At 44.4% G+C, this 22894-nt stretch overlaps 1 protein-coding gene across 4 annotated transcripts in view; it reads left to right on the forward strand.

The window, feature by feature from the left end:
* The window catches only part of DNAI1 (dynein axonemal intermediate chain 1), a 153879-nt gene that overhangs the window by 88687 nt on the left and 42298 nt on the right, over positions 1-22894 (forward strand). For 3 of the 4 annotated variants that reach the window (XM_061477139.1, XM_061477141.1, XM_061477140.1), the window contains 5 exons: positions 3819-3908; positions 8597-8684; positions 10479-10558; positions 17597-17745; positions 18612-18711. In XM_061477139.1, coding sequence (XP_061333123.1) covers positions 3819-3908; positions 8597-8684; positions 10479-10558; positions 17597-17745; positions 18612-18711 — 507 coding nt within the window. The remainder of the gene's footprint in view (positions 1-3818; positions 3909-8596; positions 8685-10478; positions 10559-17596; positions 17746-18611; positions 18712-22894) is intronic. The other variant, XM_061477142.1, reaches the window with a different exon arrangement.

Below are 22894 nucleotides of genomic sequence, written 5' to 3' on the forward strand. Positions count from 1 at the left end.
CAGGTCTTACCTTACACAAAAGGCAGGCAGATGCTGCTGTGGCAAAGCACTAAAGTCAGCCTCATGACCAGGATGATTTTGACCATATTTTGTCAGCATGAGTGACTAACAGCCTCTGTGCCATGAAAACTGATCAAGCAGTATTTTTTTTGTAAGAGTGGCGTCAGAAACATGGGGATTTTCCAATTCAGATTGGATAAATGGTGTAACTTCCAGTTGCCATAGACAGAGATGCTAGTATTCCCTTGCTAAGAATGAATGGATTATTGCCCTGCTAACCTGCTGTACATAGCAGTGAACAGCATGTTTTAATCTTTATTTTTATATGATCAAACAGGGGGTTGAGTAGTCTCAACTTCTCTATAAACAGGATTTAAGAAATAAACATTAAAAAGCAGTAGGCGCCTCTAACAGCAATGATTTTCACAAACTTTACACTGCAAAAATAGTCAGGTTAAGATCACATTTAAAAAATAGCAGTAGATCCTTGACTTCATAGCAGGTCTCATCATGATCCGGCACAGCAAAAGACTTGCTTTTCTGTGTTTACTTGTCTCCTCTCTGCTGTTTACATGCACATTCCTTTCTCATGTGTTTTGTCACTCTTCCTGTATCATAACTGAACTTTTGCTGTAAGTAGTTTCACACAGCCAAAATACTGGTTGATTATCACGTGTTTCAGGAAGAATTAACTTCTTGCCACTCCACACACAATTGCCTGGTTCTCTTGTCAAATGCCTAAATCTGCACAGCATGGACACTGCTAATGACAGGAGGTTGTGCCATGTTCATGGGTCTCTGGGGTCACAGAAAAGGCCAGTTCTGAGCAGATGCCTGATTTGACTGGAGTATCATGAAGGCTAATTAATAAGCGTTTAAGGGATTCAGAGATCAGGAGAAAAAGCTCACAGACACTATTAAGGTGTTAGCATGTTGAAGGAAAATTGAAAGTATAAAGTGACAATTTCTGTTTTCTGAAATCCAGGCTAATGTCACTGGGAGTGTTGATAGTCATCTGAGGGCAGATCCTGATGCCCTTGTGGGAGTGTGTTCAAGCTGTCTACAATACGTACCCAACTCAGGTACCATTGACTGCTTTGAATATAGCAAATTAGCCTCGTTCTTACTTTTTGGGCCTGATAACTCCACCTGTCTGCATAATGAATGAAGAGAAGGAGTTGTGACACCTAACTGAATACTGATAGTAGAAAACTTGAATAGATATCCATGAGGGAGAGGGTATTTGAAGTGGGCAAACCCTGGGGAAAAGCTCTTTGCTTGGGGAACGCTGAAAGGGATTGGCTTTGGAAAAAAAAAACATGAGCTCGTGATAGTGCTTACATTGTTGGTCACCTCCAGACAAGTTTTCTGCAACACATCGTGTTAGCATAAACATAAGGACTCAGGAGTTGTGTCTGCATGGGGTGATCAGGATGGACTCCAGCCACCAAGTCTCCATCCATGTATTTTCCACTGGTGTGATGGGCTGTCACTTGGTTCTAGCTTGAGTGCAAAACATCTACACTGCACTTAGCAAGAGCAGAGCTGGGAACTCAGTTGCTGCTGCCCCTGCATAGCTCAAGCAGGGTGTAATGGGTGCCTGAATGCACACTCTGACAGTGGGCAAGCTGGGACTCTCTCTTCAGAGAGGGTCTGGACCAGCTCTGATCCTGCATTGTGTAAGTAACCTGGATGGTGGCTCTAGACTTCAGGATGGTTTAGATGCACACTGACTGCAGTACAGGTATGTGTCACCTGCATTTATCTTCCACATGCATCTCAGGACATTGCTGGGTTCAGGCTGCAGGTTTCAGGTACTGGAGAGCCCCTTTTCTTGCAGTTCAGTGCTGTCACAGTAAAGGATATATGAGCCACTTGTGCTAACTTCTCCCAGGTTTGAATGGCAAAACCTTTGTTTTCATAGGAGGTACTATCTTGAGAAATAGCTTTCCCCACCTCAAGTGCGGTCAGTTTGACTTAGAAGTGGCCTGGGAAGCGTGACTGTTTTTCCCAAATATTTGGGGAAGTGAACATATGAGGAAGAACATGGAGAGCTGTGCTGGACGTACTAATAAAAACATCTTGTTGTCAGATAGTTTTAGTGCAGCATTTTAAAAAGCTGTGATTTTGAAACATGACCCTTTTTCTGTGCTCAGTATGAGACAAGTTGGACGTATTTGCAATCCTGAACTTGTCATTTCTCACTTTGAATTAAAACTCCTCACTACACCTACCCCTTCATCTGAAGAAGCTACTGGTGACCATCACTGTCAGCAGAAGCTATTATCCCAGGGAGATGTTCCTGGAATAGATATACCGGCACATTCTGCGTGCAATGGCCAGTCTAGAAAATCAGTGTCCTCCATATGTGCCATTGAACCTTCTTTATATTGTTAGCTGTTTTATTCTGGACCACAGTGAATAATGGCATTCCTTTAATGCCAGATAGTAGAACTGATTCCACCTGGAAGACTTAGAATGTCTCCTGTGCAAGGATGTTCAAAGGTGTATGCCACTCAACAGTCTTCAGTTGCAGCTTACGGACATGAAACTGGCATTTTCATATACTCTCAGGTGGATTCCTTTTATATTTTATTTTTCCTTCTTCAGAATAATGTGTTCTAGGTCCTGTTTAGTGGGAGATTAATTACTTTTTGCTGAGTCTACTGGTGGATGTTCGTGTTCCACAGAACTTGACAGTTTTACAAACCAGAATTAACACCGTATTTCCCAACGAAGGATACCCAACCTGTGTAAAGTAATGAGAATGCTACTTTATTTCTGGAATAGGTACCAGATAACTAGCTGGTCGTAGACAAAGTATTTGCTAAGCCCTAGGACAATTATGCCCATTTATCATGTTTATGGGATGAAGTTTAGGGAGATGTAACTGCTGCACTGTTTGAACAGGAAGAGATACACCTTTGAAAACACCAGCACAACCTGACAAAGTGCTTGTCCCCATCCTGAGCTGACAGATGCCCACAGAAGTGTATGCTAACAGGCTCAGTGACAAGTCATCCTTTTCCCTTCAATCTGATTGAATTCCCAGATCTGAAAATTGAGCATTTCTAATGCTTTTGGTCTAACTGTCTCTTCTAAACTGTAAGCCATTTATCTGAGTTCTAATCTCTCCTGCTCAGCTGTCATAGTCAAAAGGCAAATCTCCTTACCAGGCAGACAGATGCTCTGAAGGTGTAGGGGATTTCAATTTTAATGGAGACATTTTCATGTCCCTGGAACAGAAGTGTCCCAAGGACCCATGTCACAGGTTGCCTGCAAGGGTTTTCTATACCCCACATAGAGACAGAAAGCTAATTTGAGGTTGTCTGGCTGAAGGGTAGCCATATGACACTGCACTTGGAGTAATTAGCCACATGGGAAGGGGTTAGTTTGTGCAGGGTCAGTGATGTGTTTTGGGGAACTTTCTGAGGCACCTCTGGAGTTGTTTGGAGACGTCTTAGGGATCTCTGGAATGGTGTTGTGCCACAGCTCAGAGTGCTGCAGAGCTCAGACACCTCACAAGGCCCATCGTTGATGTCGATGCTCCTCCTACTGCTGGAAGAGATGGACATGGGTGAGTACAGAGTCCACAGATGTGAGGTTTTGCCCCCCCTCTGGAGCATCCCTGCAGGAAAATGAATGCTCTGTGCCCTTCTGAAATTGGTTGTGGAGGTAAGGATGTTCATACATGCTATGCAGCAGCATGCCTCTGGAGTGGAAACCAGCTGCTCTTTAGGAAGGAGTTCAGAAGACCCTGCTGAGGATGTGAGACTCTGCCCTGCTAATGCTGACTGGGATTATGTTCTTGTTTTAAGGTCAAGTGGCAGAAGAATGACATGGACAACAATCTGAACTTCTTCTCTGTCTCTTCAGATGGACGGATTGTTTCATGGACTTTAATTCAGGTAAACAGTGGAAATTTCTTTTCCTATCCAATTATAACCAATTGCCTTCAAAGTCCAGTGATGCATTAAGTTTATTGTTATATATAAAGAACCGGGTTTGAAAAGAAGTGTCAGCAGAAGATTGTGGGTGCAGTTACAGCTGGTCTGGGGCACTGTGTTAAACTCCAAAATGAGCAGAACCAGCCTACTTCTCATTCAGGACCTAATCTTCATCATACCTGCACTGGTAGTACCCAGTGATGAGATGGGTGAGCATTTTCCTGCTTTGCAGCTGCAGGAATTTAAGGCTGGTCCTTGCTCTGAAACTTAGCTTGTCCCAGAAGGGTCACTGACAGACAGACCAGAACAATCTGCTTTCTTTCACCGCTTCAAGACTCTCAGCCCCAGAATGTTCCCCTACAGATTGTGCTTAAGAATGTGAGAGGGACGGTGCAAATTTCTCCCCTTGTGGCCAAAATAGCACAAAGTAAGCTCACATTTGCAGTGAGGCAGCAACATGCAATCAGACAGGCAGAGGGTTTCCCACTGCCATGACATTGCCAGCTTCTGTTAACTTGTTTGCATGCCCTGTCTTTGATCACTCTTTCCTTGAGTATGTATGTTGATAGACACTTAGCATTCATGTCCCTAAATGACCCTTAAATTCATGTCTCTGAATCTCAACATTCATTTTTCTGTTGGCTTTTGAAGATTTCAAAATCTTTTCCTTAGAAGATGATCAAGTTGTCCTAACTGTGAGTTTGAAGCAGCTGTTTCATTATTCTCCATCAAAGAAATTCCTTTATGTCCTTGGATGCTCATTTTTTTAACCTGTTATACCAAGTTCTGCAAAGCTTTTCTGTTTCTGAACATTTCAGGCCTTGCTGCCATGGGTAGGGATTCATATCTAACACTATATAAAATTATGCAATCATAGAATGGTTTGGGTGGAAATGACCTTACGATCATCCAGTTCCAACCCCTGCCATGGGCAGGGACACCACATAAGTCCTAATCTCACATTCACTTCAGGAATGAGAGTGTCTTGTAATGAACTCTCATGCAGATGGCCTTGATTATTCAGTTCTTTTTTTATAAACTCTTCCAGATTCATACATGCAGCTATAGATACAAAAATCCCTCCTGCAAGTGTGCCCCAAGTCCTTCTCCCAGAAGAGCTCTCAGAACTCCCTAGACAGGGACAGGCTAACACTGTCCCAGCTGTAAGCTCCAGTTTTATCCACTGAATAGAAATTCCCAACAGGTTTGTGTGGAAGTGGGTACACACCCCTTCAGCTAAAGACATCTAGCTGGGGTTACTTGGCAGGTTAAACCGATCAGCTGAGCCTCAGTATCTGAGTGTGCTCAGTCTTCTCCACTTAGGAGGCAAGAAACACTGGATTAAGTCTCTTAACTTCAAAGAAATGCCACAACTGGGACAACCTAAGAGCCTGCAGATGCACTTCGATGTCAACTCAACTGGTAAAAGGTCTTTTGCAACACTTCTGTGATTCATCTGTTCTTAACTGTGTTCCCACACTGTAAACCCTTGAGCATGTAGATACACCTAATTAAGCATCCTTGGTGTGACTTCCAAGTCCTGCATCCACATAATACAATGTCATTTCTACTTATTCCTTGCACTTCTGTTATAAAATTGGCTACACCCATGTGAGAAGCAGGCTTTTAAGATTTTTCTGAGGTGAAGTTACCTCTGAAATTGCCAGAACTGGAATGTACTTAGCAGGCAGGGCTGGAAAACAGCAACATTTTAGGTGCTGTTTGGTTTCTCTTTTTGGACAGAGATTCATCAGGGAAAGCAAGAAACAGAATGGAAAGGGCATTTTGTTACAGGAGAAGAAGTGGACAATCTGATTGAATTCCAGTTTTACAAAAGAGCTATCTCTGGGTTTTACTTAGAAAAAATTAAAGAAACTCCAGAGGCTTTTTTTGTTCTTCAGATCTATAGTGCAAATCATGAATAAATGAAAGAGACCTTCATTAATCTTTTTGACTAATCAGGACTATCCAGAGCTAAAGCTTCTTCCAACACTGATAGCTGTTTGACACTTCCAAAGCTGAGAGCAGAAAGTTGATAAATTCTTTCTTACAGCTGAATATTTGGCAAGCCACACAAAAAATTTAGGTAGAAGACTTGTTGAATGTTAGCTGGGGACAGTTGATCTGGCTTGCCCACAGTGGTTGTCTGTTAAAAGTGGGCACAATCACTTTGGACAAACTCCATGAGAGAGTATGTGAGCTGCATGTGCTTAGGTTGTCTTGGGCTTGGTTTTGGGTCATCATGAAGGTGTAAAATGGCAAGGAAGAATGCAGAACTTCTGCAGCTGGATGATGCTACTCTCCCTCGTTGCAAGCATACCTTGCCTATCAAAAAGGAGGGCTGTAGAGCCACATCAAAGAGTGGGATGCAGCCTGGCACTGCTGCCCAGGCTGATGCTCAGCAATCCCAGATTTGATTAGTAGCTGTAGTTCACCCTTCCTACGTGACCTAGAGCTAAATTACTGAACAGGTCTGTGCCTCATTCATCACTTGAGGCTAATAACAGCTAAAGAGAAACAGGCAGCTGCAAGGCCTAATTCACTAATGCTTACAAAGTGCTTTACAATTGTTAGGCAGAAGCAATGTATTACTGCTCAGTATTCCTGGAAGGCCAAACTGTCGACAGTCTGTTTACCCAGAGGAATATACAAATGGCTTTGGCAACAAACAGCCCCAGGAACAGATGCATTTTCCAGACTGTGGAGCTGGAAAAGCTGGGTACACACTAAAAGCAGCACAACAGGAAAGTCTGCATGAGAAAGATCGTTTGTGAAGGCAAGAGGCTACAGAAGCTGTTCACAGAGGCCTTGACCAGATGAAGGTGCTGGGTGGCATCTTCAGAGAAAGGCTGCAGAAAGGTGTGTACTTACAGAGAAGATCTCATGTGGTTTGCCTTCCTAGCAGCACAGAGAGTAAGTGTGCTAACATGTCTTTAGGTCTGCTCAGATCATGTGTCTGACCTTCGTTAGACACACTGGGTATATCAATATCACCAGAGACAGGCAGCTCCAAAGCTGCTCTTCAGACCAGACTCCTATGGCAACCACCCATGGCTTGGACAGGGCAGACACTCTATGGTGAACAGGCAGACCTGGGAGCCTGAGCAGAGGCAAGTAGCTGCTCAGCATATCCTGACTGTGCTCCCAGCACCCCACTAAGACTCCTATTTGGGTACACAGTGAACAGCACATGGAATATGCTCTGCTGCTGGGTGCTCTGGGCATCTCTCTTCCCAGTTCTTGCACATGTACACCAGCATATATGTCTCTTTCTTAACATCACTCCTGCCTTGACCCACTGACTCCAACTTGATGTAACTCACATGCTACAACAAGAGTCAATAACAGAAGGTAGGACTGCGCAGGCTGCAGGAGTCTGTCCTGCTGCTTGCTGATCTCTCAGAGAACAGTTCCAGCCATCAATAGGTCAGGGCATGCTGGTATGCAACAGTGCAAATGAGTAAGAAAAAAGTGCATTATTTTAGGGGTTTTGGCCTTTCTTGATCCTTCTGTAAATTTGTACTTCTAAAATATGATAAAAATGTCTTGTAGATCACTGTCCCCTCTGAACTGCAGTACTGAACTCACAAGATCTTCTCCCATCTTCCCTAACATGCAATTCCCTGGGATCGACTTTGCCAGGCAGAATCTTTTTCTACCTGAGTCCTGCTCTGGGCTTAGAGGAGGTCCAGCTAAAGCTTGATTCACTGAGCTAAGAAGTTATGTTTTGTTCTCACAGTGCTCCAGTGGGAAATCTGCAGATTCATTAAAACATCCAGTCCTCAGCCCACACTGCTCACTAATTTAATCTTTAGTTCTTTGTTCTTTTTGTCAGCCCCAGGGTATTCTTATATTCACAACCAACTCCATTCTGCAGTGGTATTTTAATTCCCAGCACTAGTCTAAGAATGGATCTTTGCCCTCTCATTGTTTCCTCATATTCATCCACATTGTGTCTATTTTCATCTGTCTTCTGTCTTCCACCTTGACTGTAAACTGTTTGGGGCACAGCCTTTTTGCCCTGTGTGCATACATCACCTGGCACAGCAGTGCTGTGGCCTGCAATGAGAGCTATTTAGAGCTCTGCTGATAACAGCAACACTTGGCATTTTTCCTCTGGGGAAGCTGCTTGCTAGATGTTCTTGTTATTTGAATCTCAGAACCCATGAGGTTGTGAGTATTGGGAACTGAGGCTGCTCTGGGATTAATAGGAAGATGGTAAGAAGCAAAGACTGGCAAGGTGGTGAGTTACTATCCACTAGTGTGGGTTTTAATCAGCTCTATAATGGTATGCAATACCCATCTTAAACCATGCAGGGTGATTTTGCATAACACAATGATTTAAGGTGGCAGTGTCGACCTCCACTCAAAAGCATTGACCCCAAAGCCCAAAGCTTCCCACATCATCTGCGTGTGTCTGGGTGGTATACCAGTGGCTCTCAGCTCCAGTGCATCAAAGCATCAGTTTCCTGGAGGTTTTATGTAAAAGTGACACGTTATCAAGTTGCCAACTGTGAGCATGAAACATTAAGCAACATTTGGACAGCTTTTTAAAATTCCTCCATAAAATTTGCCATTTCAAATTACTGAATGTCTCTCTATTGTTGCTGTAAACCATGTTATTCATGTGGAATCTCCTCTGCCTGCAGAATGAGCTGGTTCATACAGATGTCATCAAGCTGTCAGTAGAGGGAACAATGGCGCAGGGGCCAGAGGGGCTGCAGCTGAAAACACTTGGTAGGAGCCCAAGTCCTTTCCATGCTGATTAATTACTGACACAAAGCCTCTAATCAGTTATTCTGGGAATTAAATTAGGAGTAGAGTGTTGAGATGGAAGGGAGCTAAAGAAGGGTTACACCTCCTTGCTTTCATCATGTAGTAAGGCAAAATCTGTCCGGAGCAATAGCTGAGTCAAATTTTGCTGGTTACACCTTGCCTGTACTTGGGAAGAAAGATGAACATCAATTCAAAGCATGATGATTTTACTGGGATATCCCAGTGTGGACGAGGCACAGGCATTACCTGTATTTGTCAAAACTAAGTCAGTTTTGTTCTTCCTGCCAGACAATGGTCTGGACTGGCCAAATCAAGACAAAAAGGAAACTTTCCCTTTTCCTGGGTGCACAGCTCATCCAGTCAGCAGTGATGAACCTCAGCAGGTTTTGGCTCTCTAAAAGCACAACATCTCTTCTGAGCTACTATGTTAGGCTCCCTCTGTACAAAGTAGAGACAGTGCAGTCCTTCTATATTGAATCACCTCAGCCTGACCATCCTGTGTTTGGGATAAGATGGGATGAGTCAGCTCTGGAGGTCCAGAACTACACAGGGAGCCTTGAAGAATCTCCTAATCATCTTATTGCACCTGCTTTTGGCTGTGAAGCTGTGGCCTGGGTTTGGAGAAAGCGTTTCATGTTCAGGAATTGCTGTGTTTCTACAGAATAACTGCTGAACAATTTGTAAGAAGGTTGCATAGGTTGCAAGAGACCAGCGAAAGCAGTACACTGCAGAACTCCCAGGGGCTTTGGGATTATTTGTTAGCGTTTCTGTGAAATGGATTTTCAAAGACTTGTCTTGAATATTTAACGATCTATTTAAATGTTAAAAATGCAGACAGTATTACAGAGTTGAATAACCTTAACAGTTCCTGTGAGGACTATATTTTGTTAACGTTTAAGACATAATCTTTAAGACAGCTGCCTTTGCAGAAAGCTCTCTGTAACTATGTGCTTCTCAGCCTTGTCTGCTTGTTTATCATATGACGTTTGCTCTGGGTGTCCTAGCTGGTCAACAGCCCCAGGTTGCTCTGGCTCTCAGCAGACATCCCATCTTCTGCTCAAGGACCCTGCTGAAATTTTCTTTCACCACCATCCGAATTGGCTTTCCTGGATGATGTTGCATCTGCCTCAGGAACAGAAGCCACAAAATCTCAAGGAGTCACAGCCTGTTGTGGTTGACACCTCTTCTAAATACAGTTTGCAATGTTGCTTCATTCCGGGCTTTTGAAGTTAAGAGGATGCTTCTGTGCCTGGCAGAAGATTTCTTCCCAAATCACATCCTTTGCTTTACTGAACTGAGCCTGCTAAGCTTCTGAGCTAAGGATGAAAAGGGAGGTGTGATGTGGTGTTTCCTCTATGGGCTCCTTTATGCATAAGAAACCATTTATATTTTCTGTGAATACTAAACAGACAGAAAGATCTGTTCTTCCCCAACAGGAGGCAGGCCTGGTCCTCATGACTTACCAAAGTGAATCCCTAGCCAATCTGTTCTTCCAGTGCCCTTCCAGTGTTTCCAGTTCTCTTTTCCATTTTTCCATGTTGGTTCTTCAAATTGCGGGTCTTGGGGACAGGCACAGCTCGGTGTGGGTCCGTAAGTGTTTGCGGGAGGGGTAGAGGTGGGTCTAATTTCTCTTGGGAGCTTCTGGCTGATAAATCACTCCTGAAAACCCCAGCAGTGTGTGTGTACCATAGGCAGGAGTGTGTGCTGGCCAGATGAAGCAATTCTCTGTCTGACAGACCTTTCTTCTGTTACCAGGCTGTGGGACATCATTTGATTTTCACAAAAAGATAGACTACTTGTTTCTCGTTGGTACTGAAGAGGGGAAGATCTATAAGGTAAGGACGGTTTCTTTGTCCCTTGTTTTACACCCCCTGACCTGTGCTTGTCTTTTAGATTCATCATCTTAACTGTTTGCTCAGGCAGTAATAATGTAAAAACTTCAGAGCCTGGTCATGCTCTCAGATCGCTGTGGTGAGCCTGAGACCAGCACAGAGACACAAAGGGTCAAGGGGAGCTCTCTGCACAGACTCAATTAAGACCTTATTTTGCTGAATGTTTTTCATGCAAAATGCATCCCAGAATGCTTTGCAGATTGTGGCTGTGCAAGCAGGGGCCAGCTACAATCAGAGCGGAAGTTAAAAGGTCATTATCCTCTGTCATCATGGCTATGGGGAAATGGTAGGAAAAATCTCAGCTCTTTTCTTTTTCAGACCTGTTACCCCATGAGCAGTGAGGCTAATGAAGCCTTGTTTCCTATGTACCGGTGTCCTACAGCCCTTCCCTTCCACAATTACATCTAGGTCCTTACCCCAGTCCCACTTTTTCCTTGCCCTGCTATCTCCAGTTCCTCACTATCTACTCTGATCATTCCTCTCTCTGATCACTCCCATCCTATCCCCAGCTCAGTGATCCCACCTCCATGCTATAGCCCTTGATTCCTGCAGGCAGGGCTGGCTATCTCCTCTCCAGTGCCCTCCTGCAGCCTGTTCCCTTGGTGCTCAACATCAGAGGGGAGCTGCGGCCAGCCAGCTTCAGCCATGAAGTAGCCAAGCTTTGTTTGCTCTTCCCAGGATGTAGGCACTGCCAGATGTTTGTGCTCTACGGCCATCCCTTTTTACAGAATATGCAAGGCCTTAATATTGCCAAGTCCCAGCTTTGCTTGAAGTTGCCTATGAAATCAGAAGTTGTCTGGGAGGAGAGGCAAGCAGGCAGCAGGACGCAGACATTGTGTTTTCTTAAGAAATCAAGACAAAAATAGAAAGTTTTGAGCTCTGCCGTATATATCCTTGAAAATAAAGCCAGTAGCTGCTTACTCATGTAACTTCTGCTTGCACAGCGTTCCTCTGAGCTAGGTTTGGGTCTTTGTTAATATTGTAGCCACATCCCTTCAATGTGGGGGGTGGGCCATCAGCAGGAGGCTGAGATGCTGAGCAGATCCATCCAGACATCCCTAGAGGATGCAGTAAGCTCCTTCACCATGTCCTGCCTTAAAAACAGAAACAAAACAGGGAAAAACAACCCAAAGGAAATGGTTTTCTGAAATAAGTATCAATCATTTAGACAGGAAGGACTTAGCAAATATATAGCCCTTCCACAGGGATAATGCTGATTGAAATCTCTCCCTCTGCCAGGAAGTATCTAGGGAAGATTTCTGAGTAATGCTCACTTGCATTGCACTAGGCAGATGCAAAAAGAAGGGAGGTGGGAGGCTGGGCTGATGGGTGATGGGCAATGAGGTAGGTGTAATGGCTTTTTGTTACTGCTTTCAGGATACAAAGCATATGTCCAGTCATGGGCAAATATTCTGAGTTGGCTGGTCACCCACAGGGGTTGATACACTAAGTGTTGTGCTCCAGATTTTTAGGTACTGTTGTGTCTAGTCCTGATCAAAAGGCAGCAGGGAATGACATGTTTTAACTTCCTCTGTGCTTAGGTGAGTGATGGATGTCAATGAGTATGATGACAGTGCACGTTTGTGACTGGTGGGGACCATCAGTTACCCTTCAGGAAGTATGTTCAGGCTGGTGTCATAGAATCATAGAATAGTTAGGGTTGGAAAGGACCTTAAGATCATCCAGTTCCAACCCCCCTGCCATGGGCACGGATACCTCACCCTAGACCACGTCATCCAAGGCTCTGGCCTTGAACACTGCCAGGGGTGGAGCATTCACCACTTCTTTGGGCAACCCATTCCAGTGCCTCACCACCCTAACAGTAAAGAACTTCCTCCTTTTATCTAATCTAAACTTCCCCTGTTCAAGTTTGAACCCATTACCGCTTGTCCTATCACTACAGTCCCTAATGAAGAGTCCCTCCCCAGCTTCCTTATAGGCCCCCTTCAGATACTGGAAGGCTGCTATGAGGTCTCCACGCAGCTTCTCTTCTCCAGGCTGAACAGCCCCAACTTTCTCAGCCTGTCTTCATATGGGAGTTGCTCCAGTCCCCTGATCATCCTCGTGGCCTCCTCTGGACTTGTTCCAACACTTCCATGTCCTTTTTATGTTGAGGACACCAGAACTGCACACAATACTCCAGGTGAGGTCTCACGAGAGCAGAGTAGAGGGGCAGGATCACCTCCTTTGACCTGCTGGTCACGCTCCTTTTGATGCAGCCCAGGATACGGTTGGCTTTCTGGGCTGCAAGCACACACTGAAGCCGGCTCATGTTCATTTTCTCAATGATCAGCACCCCCAAGTCCCTCTCCACAGGGCTGCTCTGAATCTCTTCTCTGCCCAACCTGTAGCTGTGCCTGAGATTGCTCCGACCCAGGTGTAGGACCTTGCACTTGGCATGGTTAAACTTCATGAGGTTGGCATCAGCCCACCTCACAAGCGTGTCAAGGTCCCTCTGGATGGCATTCCTTCCCTCCAGGGTATCAACCGAACCACACAGCTTGGTGTCATCGGCAAACTTGCTGAGGGTGCACTCAATCCCACTGTCCATGTCAGTGACGAAGATGTTGAAGAAGACCGGTCCCAACACCGGTCCCTGAGGGACACCACTCGTTACTGGTCTCCAGCTGGACATTGAGCCATTGACCACAACTCTTTGTGTGTGGCCATCCAGCCAGTTCTTTATCCACTGAGAGGTCCATCCATCAAATTGATGTCTCTCCAATTTAGAGACAAGGATGTCGTGCGGGACAGTGTCGAAAGCTTTGCACAAGTCCAGGTAGATGATGCCAACCTCTCTACCCCTGTCCATCAGTTCTGTAGCCCCATCATAGAAGGCCACCAAATTGGTCAGGCAGGATTTCCCCTTAGTGAAGCCCTGCTGGCTGTCACCAAGCACCTTGTTGATTTTCATGTGCCTTAGCATGCCTTCCAGGAGAACTGCTCCAAGATTTTGCCAGGCACAGAGGTGTGACTGACTGGTCTGTAATTCCCTGGGTAAATGGGGGATCAGTTCAAATGTCCTGGCTCAGTTACATAGAAAAGGAAGTCCTTCAAGGAGGAGCACTGAATAGAGCAGAATTTGTCATCATCTGCATTGACAAAGCTGTAGGTGTTCCTGCCTTGGACAATCATCATTGAAACTAGAGCTAGGATGGGGTTTTAACATAAGGAGTGATCCCTGCCATGAAGCCAGATATTTTAACTACTTCTTGGGTGGACAATTGCGGAAATACTGCTTTGTTGGTAAGTAACAAAACATTCCTGCATTGTAATTTCATGTAAGGGAAGTCTTAGTGAAAGTTGGAACACTCTCATATTGTGAAACACTGTCCTATAAAACTTGGGTGTTCCCATGCGAAGGAAGGGCAGTCTTCCATCACATTGTCTGGGCTAACACATAGAAGAGAAATCATATGTCTAACACAAGCACAAAACCAGGGGGAAGACTGCTTGCACCCTAGCATCCCCTGAGTTTCAAAAGCTTTGGGATCAACTGCTCCAGGCACTTCTCAAGGACAACCATGCATCTTCATCACACCCTTTATTGAAGTACTGCATGTCTGAAACCACTACTGACGCTACCTGTGAACTGCTTCCCAGAGCCTTGCCCTGCTTGGATGCTGAAGACAGTGACAGTGCCACAGCCGTTTGAGCAGGTCTTGGGACCTGTGGCTACATTGAGCAGGAGTTGAACTGTTCAGGTGTCTGTGCTGCACTTCCCTTGCCACTAGATGTTAAATGAAAGGGACAGTCTCCTTACATGCAGTATGAGTCAGGGATCAAACATGGGCTCCTGTCCACATGGGCTGGATTTTAGACTATTTATTAAGTAAATTGGAAAGTGGATTTCAGGGAGGTGTTTTCTCAGAGACCAGGCATGCCCACAAATAGAATGTTAATATGTTAATTCTTCAGCTGCAGAGCAGTTATGGTGAAATTTTTAAAATGGCTTAGTTAATAGCATTTCTGAAGCCAAGAAATCATTATCTTAATTACACACAGACCTATCACCCTTTTTCATAGAGGACAAACTGTTTCTGCATTAATACGATTCTGTAATGCAAAACTGCCTTTTTGCATATCTTACTTGCTGTTTAGGAATTGTTCAGGTTTGGTAATAAAAAGTATGGTCTCTGTGATTCATACTGAAACATTATTGAGGCTTCAGCTCTTTGGTCAGAATTACTTCTTAATAAACAGGCTTCCGCAGAAAAATTGTGATGAGATTAGAACATATTCATGTAAGAAAGGGTGTTTTTTTTTTTCAGTCTTAGGCAGGTTGTTTGAGAGTGTAACAAATGAATATAATAAAACTCAGTGCAAGACTGTGTAGAAGGAAAAGGTGAGTCTTTGAACTCAGTGTTGTGAGTCAAAAGGCTGTTTGTGGGGAAAGATCAGGGGGAAGGCCAAGCAAGCAGATATCCTGGTAGGAGTCTGATGAAGTGTTCTTCTCGCCACCTTGTCTTTGGGCTTCTATTTGTCCTGTCCTGTTATCTTGTCACTTGACTGACTGCATTTGCCATCAAATAATACAGGTTCTTTCTTTTACCATTTTCTGTTGTTTCTCCCAGTGCATTCACATGCCTCTGTTTCCATTCATAAGCCTTTGTACAAATCTTAGCAGGTCTCTACAAGAAGGCACTGAACAAAAACCAGGGAGTCTCAGTGTTTCTGTTTGTGAACTAAAGAAATGCTCTATATTATAAGGACAGTAATAACTATCCATTCACCATGGATGCAGAGGAGTTTTGCATCAGGCTAACACCTAGCATAATCTGAAGTGCTGTTAATGAAGATTAGTTTTACATTTTCTGTCCTTGGAGTTCTCCTTTCCTCCCAGAATTCATCCCCCATGTTTTGTAGCCCCGTCACCAATCATCTTCCTACTGATTTCCTGTATTGGTGTAGACACATTCTTGCTTTCCCATCTCATCATAAAAATACCATTTACTATTCATACACATCTACCACCATTTAAATAGGAGAAAAACACTCTCAGCAAATTGGAGCAGTGCTCTAGAAGGTCAGACTGTTCATCCTCTTTGAAGCTAACTTGTCAGAAGTTAGGCATTTGCCCTACAGAACCCTTTTTGCTGCTGAATTCGTAAGAAACCCATCGATCCCTTTCCTGTTGGGACCTGGACCTCAGCTCTGGGCCAGGATATCCCAGAGCATGAAAGGGCTCCTATACAAGTGCCCAGAGAGTTGCACTGATCAGGGTCTCAGCTCCAACAAGGCTTTAAAAACAGAGTGCTGAGCATTACAGTTCTGGTGGATGCAGACAAATCTGGTTAGTATCCCACTCTTCGAAGTCCTCAGGTATTAGGGACCTTCAATACACATACTTGGAAGGACAGATGGCTAAAGCAGCTTCTCTCTTGTGTTAATTACTCGTGACCCATTCTGTCTATTCACAGCTAGAGTGACTTCCAAAAGAAGCCAAGTATCAATTTTCCTGATGGCTGAACATTAAGAATTATGAAGTGAAGTTATGAAACATGCCATTAAAGGACATTTCAGTCCCATAATTACACACAAGGACAGTAACTCAGAGACAGAGTATGCACCAAACAGCAAGCTATATACACTGTCAGTAAATCTCAGTGGAACATGAGCTACTTTCTTGTTTCTGTTTCCTATCACAGCAAACCTCCCAGGGATGCAGGAGCTACTGCTGTGTGACTAGTTTAGCACCCTCAACCCTGTACCAGTGCGCCAGGGCATTGAAAAAACAGGTCTGAATATTCAGTGAGTGTCACGTGTAATATACAGTTAAGCTTTATGATTATTAAGAGGTTTGGTTTGCGGGAAGTAAAGTCATATAACACTTCAGCAGTCCTGCTGCTTGGACAGATGATGTGTTGCTGCATTCGTTAGGGATTAACAAAAGGTACTGAAAAGTCCTTGTAGTGGCAGTACCAAGGCAGACCAACAGAAAATCCTTAAACCAGCCCCAACCTACTGTGTGGATACAGCTCGTGTGAAGGAACACAGCCAAGAAGACATTAGTTGTGAGATGAGGTCCTTGTGGCTAACAAGGGAAGCCTCCATTACCCTCAGTGGGGAGGAGGTGTGGGGAGTATAACCTAGTTTTTTTGTGTACACAGAACTGACACGGTCTGGATCAAGTCCCGTATTCTGCTCATGTAGACAGCAGATTGTAATTTCTCCCCCACTTCATGAGCTCATGCACAGAGTGCCTTTTCCACTGCTCCCAAATGTTTTCCAGCTCTTGCACACATCCTATGTTCTGCTGTTCATCAGCTGTAACACTGCTGGCCTAACCCTCACATGCATGTGCAGGCTTTACCCAGTTTACAGGCTGTTGTCCCCCTGCCCACTGAGTTCATGCCTGAGTGCTGGCCAAACTCTTGTGTTTCTCACATCCCTCTGGGAAGTCACGAGTAGCACAAGAGAAGAAACTGCAGAGCCATGTGATGGGGCAGGCTCTCAGAGCAGGCTGTCGCAGCATCGTGGCATGGAAGGCACTTCTGGCATGTTCCCAAAATCCTTACAACCAAAGGGTCCCATAGGTCATTGTTGTGCTGAGAGCACTGTTACTAGAGGTCTTAATTGCGACACTTCAAATGCACACAGTGCTATGTGCTCCTGAGCAACACAAGAGATGTTTTCCTCTTCCTTTTCTGAGAACCTTTTTTTAGGGGCATGGCAGGAACCCAAGCTCACAGGAAGATGGTGGAAGTCCTGCAGTGAAGAAAGGGCTCAGGGGCCTGACTGTGGCTGTAAATATAACTAGAAAACTTAATTCGTACCTCTGTGTATTGCAGAGGGGAGCTTAGTGTTGTCTGGAAGTGAGATGAAACAGCATGTGCTAAGTTATTTTGTTTCTGCAGCCCCTCTGGGTATCAGCCAGCACTTCCCAGCCAGCCCAGAAGAGCCTAGGAGGCCATACAAGTGTTCAGAAGCATCTCTCTGCAGAAGAGGTCTCTGATTACTGACTAGTTCTTTCCTTTACAGTGTTCAAAATGCTATTCAAGCCAGTTTCTGGATGTGTTTGAAGCTCATCACATGGCCGTGGACTCAGTCAGCTGGAATCCCTACCACTCGAAAGTCTTCATTTCCTGTAGCTCTGACTGGACAGTCAAGATCTGGGATCACACCATCAAGTACGTCCTGCTGGGTTCTGGCATGGTCAGGGAGGTCCAGCCTGACATGCCAGCCACCAGATACCAATTCTACTTATACCTCAGCTTCAGTTTACCTCTGAGGGGTTGATATTGCTAACTGCTCTCTTATTTCTGTTTTTGAGGCTTGTGACTCAGATTTGTACTCCTCAGGTATGAGATTTAGCATCATCTGCCACAGGAACTTGCCAAGCATTGCAGCTCAGTGCAGAGCCTGACTGCTTGCTTTGGACCTGGCTTTCTTTGGGCAGGACCTACTGTGGTGGGGTTATTGTTCTGGAGAAATGCTATTGAGAAATGTCAGGGGCTGGCTTATGGCCTCGGAGGCCAGACACCTCCTAAGAGTCAGAGAGAAAAAATAAAATAAAAATTGGAACATTTAAGAATACACAAGGGAGTTCAGGGTTAGTGGTTGAGCAATGTCTGGTTTCAATCAGAAAATTGATTTTTTTGCATATCAGAGTCAAATATTTCCTGTTGCCAATAATGCTCTAATATTCAGTGTTGTCAGAAGTCCAGAGAAGGAAAATCACTTTTTCCCATATGACTATTAACCAGAGAGACTCCATCTTTCTGTGTGTGTTGGGGGGAAGCTTTCAAAATGCTTTAGGAAATAAAGAAGCACTTTTTCTTCTCATCACAGCAGGACCAATCCCAACCCATTTGATTTGATACTGTGCTTTGCTTTGTCTGTGGCTCAGATGATAGCTGTTATCTGACATAGAGGATATGTCTTGAACATCTGCATCTGGTCTTGAACACAGGCTGCAGCATCAGTATTTATAACTCAGGTTTCACTTCCAGAGTGACATGTGTATAAAAGAGTTCATCCCTCTTTTTTTTTACAGGACTCCAATGTTTGTTTATGACCTGAATTCTGGTGTAGGAGATGTTGCATGGGCCCCTTACTCCTCTACGGTCTTTGCTGCAGTCACCACTGATAGCAAGGTGAGAGCCTGGAAGCAACACTGCTCTTATTTGAGCTGAGAGGAAGTCAGGGGGAATTAGGGTTGAGCATGGAGACATGTCAGCCCAGTCCTGGCCTGGCATGTCAAGGAGCTGCAGATCTCCCATCAGCAGTTATCCACCACAGTGACAGGCTAAGTTGGCTGCAGCTTGCCTGAGCTGCTGGCCTCAGGATGGGAGGCTCATTTTGGTAGCTCAAGGCCCTAAAATTCCTTTTTGCTCAGTCTGATTACACGGACACAGAAGTCATAAAGTAGTAACAGAGATGAAGAAACCTGGGCAGCAGCCTTTGGTACTCCTTCTCCCTTAAGGTCTACCACTCCCCTACAAGCAACAAGGCCAGAAATCTCTCAGCTGCAGCCCAGTCATCCAAACAGCCGGTTTAAATCAGAGGGCTTTTAGCAGATGCTGAGGATCAGGGGCACATCTCTCTGCAAACCCATGACAAACCCATCAGAAATGCATATATGGGCCTTCTCTTCTAAGCACAGGTGCTTCTTGAGGGCCAAGCCTCCCAACCTTTAGTATAAGAAAGCTAAACCTGCTGCAGCCATAGTTTGCTCCTCTTACTGCAGGAATGGAAGTACTCAGAGGATAAAGAGGAAAGCAAGGTTTGGGCAACAGGCTTCTTTTTCCTACGCTTTCCTGTCTTTGGTATGCATGTCCCCAGGCATGAGTTGCTAGCTCCTTCTCAGCGCTGCTCATGCTGCATTAAGGTAGGGGTTGCAAATGCATGAAAGTCCCTGCTTGCTCTTGTGTTGACCACATCAATAAAGGTGTGCAGCTTCCACATGCCAGGAGAAAAAACACTTAATTCCCAGTGTGGGAAATCGGCTTATTAACCAGTGAATCCCTGGGGATGGAGAGATGATGCTCCAGATCAGATCAACCCTAGTACAAGCTGACATTAGGGTGTTGGTTTGGAATGTCTAAGGTATAGAGAAGCAGCAGAATAAAGAGGTTATATACTTGCATTGATATTTAAAAGTCAATTATAGTAATATACACTGGGTCAGCCAACAAAACTTTGTTCCAATTAAATAAAATCAACATTTTTCTACTGTGTGAGGCTGTGGTCAAAAGTAATGATTTGGTAATGAAATAATTAGACCAGTCCCAGTATTAGGATGATGGCAGTTATATCTTTGCCCCTAGCCATTCATTTGAGTAGCTCAGATGGTTAATTTGAGCCTGGTGAGTAGCCAGGGGATGTAGCTATCCATCAACTCTGCTTTTGTACTTTAAGACCAAGGTGCTCTGTCTCCATGGTCTGAATGTTTTGCTGGTATAAACTGGAAAGTCTGTGCAGTTTGGTCAAATTACTCTAGCAAAAAGATGGTCTTTATATATCTCTATTATTGAACTGATGCCTTGGCAACTTCATTGCAGTTTAACCTTTATGTTATAGCAAAATATTCATTTCACTGATACACTGGCTCAGGCTGTGAATTTGTTTCTCCCAAGTTAAACAATAGAAATCTTTTCACTGGGCACCTGGTCTCCCTGAGAAGCCACAGCCTACAGAAAGCAGTATTGATGCTTTTCCCTTGCAGGCAGGGTCACAATGAGGCCCTTTGTTCATGAATATGTCTGTCCCCATTCTCCCTTATATGAAATGAAAGGTCTGCATGAATTAAATTAATGCATTCATAATGTGACTCATCCTCTGATTGTTTTCCACAAGTGAAGTTGTGTGCATCCTCAAACCTGGAAAGGGTCATGCTGACCTTCACAGCTCTGAGTGATGGGGTGAGTGCTGCAGAGACCTGTGGGTATCCCATCTGTGTCCTGGTTCCTAACTTTGGGGAAAAGGAGAGAGATACTTTCAGGCAGTGATACATCTTGGGCAGCACAAGCAGATGGAGAATACTTGGATTCTTTACTGATGTGTTCAAGTTTCTGCAGTGATAGCTCTATGGAGGCTTCATGCTGCTCGCTTGGGACAGATTTGTCAGAGCTTCACCTGCTGTGGAGAATCTCCTATGCAGTTAGCAAGAGTTTGTGCAATATGGTCCTTCCACCCCACCCCTGCGTCTCCTAGCCACTGCTGCAGTGATTCTAGTTGTGTGGCTGCAGAGTCACATCAGCTGCAGCATCCATGGGCCTGGAGTTTGTAAGAGGCTATAGATAAGACAGTCAGCTGTCTGGCTTTGGCAGCACTGCATCCAGGATATCTCACTTTGTCTATCCTACCTTTGATCTAATTCAGTAATCCTAATCTAGTAAAATCTAATTCTGATTTATGCTGGTAATCCCAAACTCTGAGAAGAGTGGTCATCAGCCAGGAGCAGCCCAGAAGTGGGCTGCTTAGCAGGAAAGGTTTAGGCAAGAGCTGCCTTCCCATTGCAAAAGGCTGGCCAGGTCTGATGCTAATAGAAATCCTGGGCCTTCGTGTTAGCCACTAACCATGATGGTTCCAGCAGGGTTTCTCTGAGCCATGGTTTAGGTTCTATTTTGAGCAGAACCTTCTAGATCTGCAGGGGAAGAGGAATGAGTAGTTGTTTACAGCCTTTTCGTTCCTGGATATATTATACTTTGTGGCACAGTGCACTTCTTGGGAATAGCTCAGCACCTCGCACAGGGTAGCCTCCATTAATGCTGGGAAAAGGTCTACATTAACAGGATATTAACAGGATATTCTAAGATTCTATGATACAGAAAACAACAGGACATGCAGCCAGAAAATAAAACATTAAAGACCTCCTGTTCATAAACAACCTCTAGCTTTGCATCCGCACATAATTATGCCTACAAAAGTTGAAGGTTGCCTGGAGGTGGTTTTAAATCAGACCCTAATTGCAGCCTTAAAGGGATACCTGGTGTATTTTTGAGAGCACATTTCCTTATTCAAGCTGAGGCTATGCATCCAAAAGGTGTATGTCAACCCCCTAGACTGGAAAACTGACTCAGAAATTGGAAATCTAAAATTCTCTCAATCCCCATGATTCCAGGAGTGAAGATTTAGGAAAATCTGTAAGTATCATGGGCATTATGATAAAACGTGTGTGTTGGCAGCTGGGCATCTGCTTCAGACAGCATCACCTCTTCATAAATAATCCAAGTATGCGTGTTCTGCTGCTAATGCATTGGATACTAACTGCTACTAGTGCTCTCTATTATGTTCTGGGTAATTTCCTTAGTCTCCTGCTCTGCCCGATGGCCATTTTGTTTCAGAATGAGCATAAATGATTTGCAATGAAAATTGAAATAAAATAAAATGATCACTGAAACATGTGCATGCATGCCAACACTGCCTGGAAAAAAACCTCCCAATTCTCTAACTAGGTGTCTAAATAAGTGGCCTGTTTTAAAAAGACTGGACAGCCAGCTGTTTTTATGGAAGCTAGTCTCTGCTGGATGCACTCAGAGTGGTTGCTATAGAGCGTTCAGCTTTGGTTTCAATCAGTGTGCTAAGTTTACTGCAGTTTTGCTCCGTGATTGCATTTCAGATGACGCTTACATTCCTTGAAGACTCTACAGTGGTTCCTAAAGCAGACAAGTGGAAAGATCTGTTATTTCTAAGCATGAGTCCTGCAGCTCGTTTGGCTGGCAGCGGCTCTGTGGTCCCTTCAGGCCATTTCCTACAGAGACCTGGGTGCAGTTACTGATGTGATCAGCACTGAAACAAAATGCGGTAGAGAACACCTACTTTAGTTCATGTTGTAAAAGGTAAAAGCCTGACAGGAAGAAAAAGGTTAGCTTTGGAGAGAAAAAAAAAAAAAAAGAGAAAAAAAAAACAAACAAACATGTGGAGATGGATTTGGATACCTAGACTCTTAAATTTACAGTGCAGGAAATCTAGGGGATGCTGGTCAGAGAAGCGGGGAGGGGTGGAATTTAATCCCTGTGGCGTTTGGTAGGATTTGCCTTTGGGAGTTTGCTTTAATCCCATCTCAAACAGGCTTAAAACAGGAAAGAAAAAAAGAAACATGTAAAAGCAAGAATCATACTTGAAATTTCCTGCTTGGACTTCTTTTACTTACTTTCCTTAATAAGGAAACAGTGCTGGCATTTCTTCCGCTTCTGGATCACTCCACACATGTGGTTGCTTTCTTGTGCTGAATTCATGCATGGATTGTTACCTGTGTTTAAAAAGCTAAAGACACCCATGTCACAAGTGTCCCTGAATGGCTGGATCCCAGGCTGTGAGCCACAGCTGCCCCAT

Source organism: Pezoporus flaviventris, unplaced genomic scaffold (assembly GCF_033815535.1).
Source record: "Pezoporus flaviventris isolate CSIRO_AGI_PZ_B2104156 unplaced genomic scaffold, CSIRO_AGI_Pfla_v1 ptg000100l, whole genome shotgun sequence".
Lineage (NCBI taxonomy): Eukaryota > Metazoa > Chordata > Aves > Psittaciformes > Psittacidae > Pezoporus > Pezoporus flaviventris.